Source organism: Raphanus sativus, unplaced genomic scaffold (genome assembly GCF_000801105.2).
Source record: "Raphanus sativus cultivar WK10039 unplaced genomic scaffold, ASM80110v3 Scaffold0223, whole genome shotgun sequence".
In the NCBI taxonomy this organism is placed as follows: Eukaryota; Viridiplantae; Streptophyta; class Magnoliopsida; order Brassicales; family Brassicaceae; genus Raphanus; species Raphanus sativus.
The window spans coordinates 41453-51710 of record NW_026615543.1 but is presented as its reverse complement, the minus strand read 5'-3'; the positions used below and the strand labels follow the sequence as shown (position 1 = coordinate 51710).

Below are 10258 nucleotides of genomic sequence, written 5' to 3'. Positions count from 1 at the left end.
TATCATAAATAATATCTGACTGCAGATCCCACAATCACTGCAAGGAAGGAGATGAAGACCCAAGGCAAGAGCCTGCAACAGAAAGGACGGAAGAAACGTCGAGATACCACTCCACATACCAAACCACTACCACCGGAGACACGCAGTCAAGCACAAAGAAGAAAAAGAAAAAGAGGAGATGCCTTTCTCGGTGACGGCAAAGAACACCAACCACCGAAGAGGCAGAGACCAAGATGAAAAGGTGAAGGCGGCTAGATAGAAAATAAAATATTAGAGTTGATCAAAGTTCTAAACTTTACTGAGACTCGAAATCCAGACATCTTGATGTATAAGCTCATTAAAGAACTTTAAGAAAACCACTTACCAAATGAGCTTCCACAAAAAAAAAAACTTTTTTTTCAAAGATTCCGAAGCCGTGACCATAATCTTAGTGTTCGAATGGAAGGGTGGGACAAAGACAGTTCTTCCACATAAGGAGTTCTCCCCGCACTGTATTTACCATTCAACTGTTTTTGATTTTACATTGTAGATAGTGAGAGATCTACATGCACTTCAGATTTTTTTTGTCTTTTCTGAAAAAAAGCAGAAGATCTGTATTCAAATCTCACCGCTCTACATTTGGTGTTGTTTGCGGGAGATCTGCAAATATTTAATTTAAAATTTGTTTATCTGTTTTTATAAATAAATATTTTCATTCTATTTTATTTACAATTATAAGAATAATAACTATCATTGACTATATATATTTTCTAATTTCTTCATACAATTTTACATTTAATTTAAAATATTATATGTATAATGTGTGTTTAATTATAGTATGAATTCTGAAAAATATGGTGATATAATTTAAATGTGTATACTAGTGGAAAACTATATTTATTTCATTAAATTTTAGCGTTTTCATATTTTGATTTCAAAATTACAGCAACATGTTTTTAGTGCAATATTTATTGTTGTTTATATTTTCTATATATGTGTGTTTGATATATTTTATTATAATTTTTAATTATTAAAATATATAATTTATTTTATTTGAATTGTTTTTATCATTAAAAATTATAATAATTGTTTGTTCTACTTGATCTGCATGCATGTTTCGCTTGATCTGCATCTTTCCTGCATGATCCGCTTAACCTGCATGTTCTGTTTGATTTGCACCATTTGAACTGATTTTACCATTTAGAGTTTTAATTAAATTAAAGCCAAACCGCGATGACAGATTAGAATATCAATTCCTAGAATTTTAAATTTATCTCTTTCTTTATTTCAATCAAATTGTCATATAGATTATTGCCACATAGACAAATAAATAACAAATAATAAATTTAAAAAAAATCAGAACAACTAAAAAAAAATAGTAAAGAAAATTTTAACATTGCATGCTAAAACCTAAACTCAAAATTATAAACAAACCCTAAATCTAAACTCAAACTCTAAATCCAAATCATAAACACTAAATCTTTAACCCAAACCCTAGATCCTAGACACAAAATATAAAATATAGACTAAAACTCTATACCCTGAACCTTAAATCTATACCCAAAACCCAAATCCTAGAGATTAATCCTAAATCTGAGCCCAAAACCCTAAATCTGAGCCCAAAAATCCAAATCATATAGTCTAATCCTAAATCTAGACTCTAAACTCAAACTTTTAGGATATACTGTATAGTTTGAGTTTATTGTTTACAGTTTGAATTTAAGATTTAAGATTTAGGTTTAGGATCTAGAGTTTGGTTTTAGTGTTTAGAGTTTGAGTTTAGGTCTAGGATTTGAGTTTAGATTTAAGATTTATGGTATATAGTTTGGATTTAGGGTATAGGTTAGAGTTTAAGATTTGGGTTTAAAATTTAGGATTTAAGATTTGGGTTTATGTTTGAGTTTAGATTTCGAGTTTAGAGTTTATGATTTAAATTTAAAATTTTTGTTATTATTTTGTTTAGCTGTTCTATTTTTTATAATTTATAATTTATATTTTATTTATCTATGTGGTAATAATCTATATGACAATTTGATTGAAATAAGAAAATAAGTGAATTTAAAGGTTTACCCAGTATTTTTTTGAAAAAAAAAAGGTTCACCCAGTATTTATACCTTTGCCCAAAAAAGGTTTTCCTTTTTAGTGTTTGATATTTCTTTTTTTCTCTTATAACTGATAAATTCTATTTTTAAGTTTATCCAATCTCTTTCGCTCTAGGATATAATTTGATTTGAGCTACATCAACTATTATAACCAACTACCTTCCACATCATGCTTGAAGCAATTTTCTTATAATAGATACCTCTCTAGCATTTACAAATGTTTAATCCAATTTGTCTCTTTAAAACCTTGACCTGTCACAAACTCCATTCTTACCAGAAAATGAAAAAAATAAAATAAATCTTAGTTACCCTGGGAATAAGCCTTCATATGCTCGTACTTGTTCTTGGCTTCTTGGATACCCTTCTTAAGTTCCTCATACAATTTCACTGACAGTTCTGCAAACTGGTTGAGCTGGCCAGCAAATCCTTCCAAGCTTGTCCTAAACCGATCAAATCCCGGACCACAATCTTCCAACGTCTCATCTTGCAACAGGTGATCGTTCTGGTTCTCGCCAGACCGATGTTTCTTGTTGCGATTCTTCTCCTGCCGTGGCAAGAACCTGGCAACATCAGAAGCAAGCGCTTTGATGGAGCTCGAAACCTCTTTGGTAGGCAAAGCTTCGAGCTTCTCTAGCCAGATTCCACATGTTGCGTAAATGGGAGGACCATGGTTCCTCGGAGAGATTTCTGGCACGCGCCTTTTCCGCTTGGAGGATCTTTGTGGTAAGGTGACACATTTCTCCAGCCATTCGTTTATAGCTTTAATATATGATCTTTGACCTGTGATCCACTTTGTGAAGCTTGAAGCCAACCCCCTGAGTTCATCTTCTAGGTGACATGTTACTTGTCTGTGCAGCTCTGACTGCATGTTGAGTTTAATGTTACCGCTTCTGTGACACGCTGAGATTAACCTAAACTGAACCTTGTGGCATTCCAACATCACTTCCCACATTCGACTCAACCTATTTACATCCAAACATAATGATCAAATATATATAACAAGGCTCTCAGGTTCTTATACAACATACCCTTCAATGAGTTCTTCGAGTTGAGGTTGGAGCTCTTTGTCACGGAGCTCTTCAATCCGTCTGGATATTGAGTCGATCCTGTGAATAGCCACTCTGATTCTGGAGTGAAGGTCCTTGACAACTGCACGTGTCTTGTCTATTGTTTTTGAACCTTTGCCTTCTGATTCAAGTTCTCTTAAAACTCTGCATTTTTCGTCATACTCACTCCGCACAGTTTGACTCCCCTGAATCAAAAACACATTATATTACATACTTTGATTATATTTTCTTGAATAATGTATTTAAGGAACTCTTAAGTACCTTAACTTCATCATAGAGCTTCCGCTCCCATGCATACAGTCTGTCTAGGGTCGACGCATGGCTTCCAGCAATCATGCAAATGTTTTCAAAGAGATTGCTATTCAGCTCTTCCACATCATCACTATTCATTCCTCCCAGAGGATTCATAGAAGATGAGGATCGAGATGATTCAGTCCTATGCCAGGTCAAGTATTTCACTGAGTCCTGAGCAGGCTCTGCACAGACAAGCTCAGATTGTAACCCACTCCATCAAAATCAAAAACAGTTAAAAACCCAAAATGTAAATAAGCACCACTTTTACCTTCTGGTACATCTTTGGGGTCTTCCCCACAAGTCAGACAGGTTTTGAACAGTGATGATGCACCAGAGCCACCTGCAAAAAGCAAAGGCATGTGGTTGAACTATTATGAATCCCAAACAGTAAGCAAGTTACAAGCAGAGAATTATTACTTTCTTTTGATGGAACAATGGGACGGAAATGCAATTTGTTGGCTTCAAGCATCCTAGGGACTTCTTTTCCAGTCTCTGAAGCTTTGACAAAGAGCAACTCTATCTCTTTCATGCTTGACAAGAAGTCCCTTGGAGGAAGCTTGTTGTCGGTGCGATCTCCCTCGTTTGGTGTTTTGTTCACTGGAGTAGAATCTGCCAATGGCGTCACTGGAGGTGATAGCTCGGGAGTTTTGCTTTTCTCGGAGTCGCTTTCCACTCCATCTCTTTGAGGAGAAGCATCACGACGCACTCTGTTGAAGTTTTCAAAGCTTCTCACAAGTGTATCACTTGTCAGCTCCTCATCAAACTCATCATCAGAGTCTCTGGACTCTTCCCTTTCTTGAAAAGAAAAGTTGTCACCATCTTCTTCTTCATCATCATCCTTTCCCTTGCCACGAGGAGACGAAAACCGGTTGTCAATCGGATGAGAAAGACCAAAATAATCCCAAGGAGGCGTCTCAGGTGGCATGGAACAAGAAGATTCTGATTCCATCTTTTCCATAGACCTTCTGCTCTGTGGGATGATACTAGACGAGGTGACAGTAGCGACAATAGAAACAGGCGGTTTCTCTTCCACTTTCTCGGAAGAAAACCCTCTGAATTTCATATGATTGATCTGGAAGAACGGACGGGAACTAGGAGGAGGAGGCGAGGGCGAGGGAGAATACGTGTCATTGTGAGAGTAAGAGAAATGAGATCCTGATTTCTCAGTTAAAGCGAGAGCTTGTTCTGGTGTAGTGGCACTAGTAGTGGAGGTGTACAAGGAAGATTCAACTGGAACTTCGGTCTCTGCGAATTTCCTGAGGGCAGTTCCGGTATTCTTAAGAGACTGGACGTATGAAACGTGAGCAGCCGCTAACAAACATCTTCCATCGAGTGCTTGTTGCACGAATTTTTTTCTTTCTCGACATAGCTGTAAGGCTTTGTCTTCATCTATTCTAGATGTTGTTGCACCCATTGTTTTCCAATCTGTACATATGTAAAGAAAAGAGTTAGAGAATTAGAGTTTGAATCTAATGTTGGAGGTGTGGCACAGAATCATTGTACTCAATACTGAATCTGGAAGAAGAAACACAGATGCATGAAAAGGGTAAAACTTTTCACAAGAAAACGCATATCAGAAGAAGTCAGTTACAGTTGCATTAAACCAATAGAAGAGAAACAATCAGAAATCACACACCAAAAAGACAAAACCTTTCTCAGCTAATCGAACATAAACAATCCAGTTCTGGTCATATACCGTAAACAAATACCAAAGTAAATTGAACAAAAATCAAGGTGGGGTTTTGTCAGCAAAAAGGAGAGATTTTAATAGAAACCCAACTGAAATTGGGGAACTAGATTAGAGTAGAAGAGAACCTAGAATCGAGTGGCTATCTACGCAAGAAGCAGCGGAAAATGGAGAAACAGCGGTATTACCTAAAGAGTGCGAATTGAAGAGAGGGAGAGGTGGTTGAGCTTTTTTTTAGTTATGCGAGAGGATCAAACATAAACGTCTTACAGTAGCGAGAGAGAGAGAGAGAGAGAGAGAGAGAGAGAGAGATCTTATGAGGAGGAGAAAAAGGGCAAAAAGTGTGACACATGCAATAAAGCATCTGCTTGCTTGTAAAGAAATTGACTCAAAACGGTAACTTTCTCTCCAGGTGTTGTTACTCTCACCGGTCACTTTTTTTTACAGTTCTCTTGGTCCTTTTTCCCTATTTTTGGGTCAATAGTCAAATATGTATTAGGTCTTTGTATGTGTTGTCAAAAAAAGACTTATGTTTAACCTACTAAATATGAATAAGCAACCCGTTCAAGAAAACTTTCAAACACCACTGTCCAACTAACTAAAACTTTCTACAACCAAACAAACAACTAGTGATTCGGTACTTTCGAAAATACATCTTTGATAACCCCCAAACATTTCATCGACAAACTATATAGTTTGGTCGACGAGGATTAAGGTTCAGCTACATGTTCATGAAGTGTGAGAGACGATCGAACACGGTTCAGATGATCAAAAGAAAAACGATGTGGCAATTGTTCTTTTGTTTCAATCCATTCCCCAAACTTTGATTTTCCAGGTGGGAAAAAAACTACATTGAAACTAATGTAATGAGAAAATGATGGCAGCTATCAAGACCTAGATGCTCCAGAGGAAGAGGTAACCGTCGTTGATTACAGGAGCTTGTAGACACATGGTGACCGAGTCTACCCGTTCGGGTTGAAGGAATCAGTGTTAGAGGGATTAGCAATTTACTTGTCCTTTGATGTATGTATTCTTTTTGTTGTTTTGGCATAAGGAATGCAGTCGCTATATTTCCTTAGCTGCTTTTCATGTGCTTTGTTGTCTGTTGGACGATGATGTAAATGTGTGAGAATTCTTGTCCCATATTGCGTCTCATCAAGCATCATTTCTTACTTGGATCTTTTATTGTGTCCCTCAATGCTGCTTTCTTTTCAAAATAAAATAAAATAAATAAATCACTGTGACCAACCAAATCTAACGTTGCACTTCAAGCGAATGGGTGGTTCATCGATGTCTGAAAAAAGGATATATATACAATTCAAAGCCTGCCCTGAATCAAGACTCAATGCCCCCACCTGTTTCTCCACACTTGCACATATTACACATTGTAACGTACAACATCAATCACAAAGATTGAACACACGAATCCTAATGAGGGATCTTCCTTCCTACGTTTACAATTTTTTTTTAAAAAAATTTCCGTGGTTGCTTCTCTCTTTCACTTGCGTTGCTTCTTCCCTTGTGGTTCTGTCTGTAGCTCTCCCTGCAAATGCAAAGTTACAGTTTTAGAGTCTATATAAGTAGTAATAATATGGCTTTGTTTGTAAGTAAATAAAAGGAAGTGTGTACTTACAACAATAGAGAGCTGCTCACGGATATAAGCCATTGATCTCAACATTGCCCCTAGTGTATCCCTGGACACCTGAAATTTGACCTCTGATTCTCCTGTTGTTGTCTCAGTGTCTTGCAGCTGGAGTATAAGATAAACAAAAAGGTCTCAGTTGAGAAACTCTTTATTTCAAACAAAGAGAGACAGATAAACATAAGCAATTCCGTTTTCCCATGAATAATGCATCATGAAAGAATATGGCTACTAAAGCCTTTCATGAACATGAGTCCTCTATGTAGTAGTCAAACAAATTCTCCAGCTGTTTTTGTTGTTGCTTAAATTCAAGTGGGTTCCAAAAGAACAATTTTACATATGCAGACATGAAATAAATTTTCATATACAAATAGTGATTCTAGTCTTTGTTCAAGACCGGCCATTTACTTGAAAGTGACACACAGATAGAGCAAATGAAGCCTAAAGGAGAAGCTACCTAGAGTATAAGAAGCATACCTTCAAATTGATGACAGCTACTCTATTCGCTGGAGCTGAGAGTTGTTCGCTGATGTAAGCCATAGACCTTAACATAGGTTCAAGTGTAACGCTAGACAGCTGAAACTTGACCTCCATATCTGCCGAGGGAAACTTTCTGTAATCGTGCAACTGAAACACATCATAGAAAAAAAAAATCCTCACTTCTGCGGTCTATCACAATTTTGCAGGAAGCAACAAAGACTATTAATAAACTGTTCATTAATATGAACGCAAAAACCATACAGAAAACGTTTCTGGTTCGTGTAATGCACACCTTTAAATTGATAACTGCAACTCTACCACCCGGGATTGTATTCTTACTCTCCATCCCCCAAGTCATTGACTTAAGACAAGGAAGAGCTACCTGCAAGACAAGGCAAGTCAAATTATCACCCAAGTCACTGACAGAAAGAAAAAACAAATGACTCAGTGAAAGGTTTACTCTGGGTACCATATTCTCAGGAGCACCATCATCTCGGTGAAGGGATATCGGTGCCATACGCGGCAGATTCAAATCAGCAACAGACTGAGCTCTGGCCCCACCATCGTTAAGATTAAATCTGCGTGTCATTTCATCATGACGAGGCCACAGCAGAGGGGTTGAGTCAGATGCTGATAGTGAGGTCTTTGCATCACCACCGTGTGAGCTAGGAGGTGCAGCTCTGCCAACGCTTTTCCTGACAGCTGAAACCTTCTTTCCACCTTCTCTGAGTGCTCCTAAAGCAATATTATAAGTCTCAGGTGTAACTGCACCTTCCTCAGCATACTTAATGGCCTCGCGACATAAGTGGTTGTAACGGTGTAACAAGCCATCATCGCTAACACGCTCATCCATCTCCACAACGCTCTTGGCATTTCTGGTCCACCTTCCCAGAATATAATGCGGTGGCAAGGTGAGTATATTTGTGACGGTAAACACTGTCAGAACGTGTCGACAGAGTATCCCGGAATGCTCAAACATCTGACAGCTGCAGCTTGCTCTCATCTCCGGGTAGCAAAACGACACCATATAAGCTTTGTTGTCATTTTCAAATTTCGCAACCCTGAATGTGGTGCTGGTACCATCATCATCGATTCTGTTTGCAGTGTAAGCAAACGTCTCCACCAACTCTGCCTGAAACTTTTCAAAGATTCTCCGTGTATACAGATTTGCAGCCTGGCTCTCCATGGGTGATGGAGTCTTCAAGATTGGAGGCGTGTTGGCAGTGTCATGATCAGCTTCAATCTCCATCTCAAACCAGCTCTCCATAGCCCTTTCGTAGAGCCTAAAGAAGATGGGAAGAGTTGTCTGCTGATTCACATACCCATCAAAAAAAGAGCCTTGTGTAGTAGGGAAGAGTGCAGCAAAAAAGGAGTCTCGGAAATAAACAGGTACCCACTGAGCTCGAGCGTTATATATAGAAGAAAGCCATTCATGTCTTCCTAAGTCATACTTGTCAACGATGGAACTCCAAGACGATTCAAACTCCTCTACGGTTTCAGTGAAGTTGATACAATTGTAAAGGTCAACCTGAAAGCTAGGATAGGCGAGAGAGACATGAGCCAGCTTATCCTGACCTTCTCTAAGCACATCCCACTTATTAATACAGTGACGAGCACCAGGAAAAACCTGAGAAGCAGCGATCTGAATGGCTCTATCTTGATCAGTCACCAAAGAGACGGGAGGGTGATCTCTCATGGCGGTTAGAAAAGTCTTGAAGAGCCAGATGAAGGAAGCCTCTGACTCGTCAAGAATCAGCGCACAGCCGAAAAGTACAGCCTGGCCATGATGATTCACGCCAGTAAAGGGCGCAAAAGGAACAAGAAATTGACTGGATTTGTACCTCGTATCTAGCGTAACCGTGTCGCCGAAGCGAGTATAAGCAATCCTAGACCTCGAATCAGCCCAGAAGACATTAGTCATCTGATTATTATCATCGTCAAGCTGAATAGCGTAGAAGAAACCAGGATTCTCCGCCTGCATCCTGTTGAAATACTCCAAGAGGTTATGCGCGTCACGTCCGAGGGATCTCTTGGGATCCTTAGAGTTAGAAGCAGCACGACTCCCGCCGTCCATGGAAACATACATCATACCACTAGGCACGTTAGAGCTGGCGAAATGCCTGCGAGGGCGAAGACAGTGGAGCGTGTTGGGAGTTGCTAAGCCGTGGCTATGCTCTTTAACGAACTTGGTGACGACCCATTTGTGAGCCTTGAGCTCTATCCTAAGCATAGCATCGCAGATTTCGGCAGGCCTTCGTCTCGACCTTTTGCTGCTGCTACTAGAACATACGAATTCACGAGTAGAAGAAGAAGAGGAAGAATCTGTGGGAAGGGAAAGGAGCTTGGAAGTGAAAGAGAGCTGCCTGGCGTACTCGTCGTAGAAAGATTTGGCTTCTTTCTCGGAATCGAACTCCATCCCAACACATGGCTCTGCTACTCCGATCTCGTCCATCTCTTGATTCACCATTGGGTCAACCAAATGTATATCATCATCCATCTTACTGATTCGCTTCCCACTAGGGTTTATCAATCTGTCTTTCAGATCCACCAGAAAACGCACGCAGAAACTTTCAAGTCTAGAGATGAAATCACACAAACTGCGAATGAATAAAGAAAGAAGGGCAATCGAACAAGGTTTTACCTTATTGAGCAAAGTTTCAGGAGACGAAACTCGGCACTGTGTTCCGCCGAAGGAGAAAATTAATCTCCGGCGCGCAGTTGGGGTAAATTATAGTATAAATATATAATTGCATAATCCTCCACAAAACTGAGACAAAAAAAAACATGAAAAAATTGGCAAATTGGGCAAATCGCAAGTTTGAAATTAGGGAATTGAGCGACCTCAAGTTTAAATTAGAGAATTGAGCAAATGGCCTTTTCCACAATTGTAAATTGTCGGAAGAGGGTGCGCGTGATTCTTGATATTACGACCGTGTCATTACGCATTTTTTCTTTTTATAAATGGGAAAAAGAGCTACTAAAATAATTAAAAGAATTAGAAAAAATC

General features: G+C 38.9%; 2 protein-coding genes across 3 annotated transcripts; both read right to left on the bottom strand.

The window, feature by feature from the left end:
• Positions 1–2251: 2251 nt before the first annotated feature.
• Positions 2252–5476, bottom strand: LOC130501601 (protein ROLLING AND ERECT LEAF 2-like). Its single transcript, XM_056996435.1, has 6 exons — positions 5318–5476; positions 3860–4867; positions 3711–3782; positions 3410–3624; positions 3110–3333; positions 2252–3043 (listed from the first exon to the last, which is right to left on the bottom strand). Exons 2-6 carry the CDS (start codon positions 4854–4856, stop codon positions 2383–2385), a joined length of 2169 nt encoding a protein of 722 aa, XP_056852415.1. The 5' UTR covers positions 4857–4867; positions 5318–5476; the 3' UTR covers positions 2252–2382.
• A 944-nt stretch (positions 5477–6420) lies between these two features.
• Positions 6421–10013, bottom strand: LOC108847957 (protein FAR1-RELATED SEQUENCE 3-like). 2 transcript variants are annotated; one of them, XM_056996434.1, is made up of 6 exons: positions 9893–10013; positions 7721–9786; positions 7544–7633; positions 7249–7398; positions 6763–6879; positions 6421–6672 (listed from the first exon to the last, which is right to left on the bottom strand). In XM_056996434.1, exons 2-6 carry the CDS (start codon positions 9746–9748, stop codon positions 6628–6630), a joined length of 2430 nt encoding a protein of 809 aa, XP_056852414.1. In that variant the 5' UTR covers positions 9749–9786; positions 9893–10013; the 3' UTR covers positions 6421–6627. The 2 variants fall into 2 exon arrangements, with proteins under 2 accessions (XP_056852414.1, XP_018476843.1); XM_018621341.2 differs by having other exon boundaries at positions 7721–9782; positions 9893–10012.
• Positions 10014–10258: the final 245 nt, after the last annotated feature.

Excerpts from the sequence above, each read along its gene's own strand:
- LOC130501601 (XM_056996435.1), bottom strand. The coding sequence starts at position 4,856 with ATGGGTGCAACAACATCTAGAATAGATGAAGACAAAGCCTTACAGCTA. Across the intron at positions 3,783-3,859 it reads CATTGTTCCATCAAAAGAAA|GTGGCTCTGGTGCATCATCA; the intron begins GTAATAATTCTC and ends TGCTTTTTGCAG. Across the intron at positions 3,044-3,109 it reads CTCGAAGAACTCATTGAAGG|GTTGAGTCGAATGTGGGAAG; the intron begins GTATGTTGTATA and ends GGATGTAAATAG.
- LOC108847957 (XM_056996434.1), bottom strand. The coding sequence starts at position 9,748 with ATGGATGATGATATACATTTGGTTGACCCAATGGTGAATCAAGAGATG. Across the intron at positions 7,634-7,720 it reads ATGGTGCTCCTGAGAATATG|GTAGCTCTTCCTTGTCTTAA; the intron begins GTACCCAGAGTA and ends CTTGTCTTGCAG. Across the intron at positions 6,673-6,762 it reads GTGAGCAGCTCTCTATTGTT|GGAGAGCTACAGACAGAACC; the intron begins GTAAGTACACAC and ends TTGCATTTGCAG.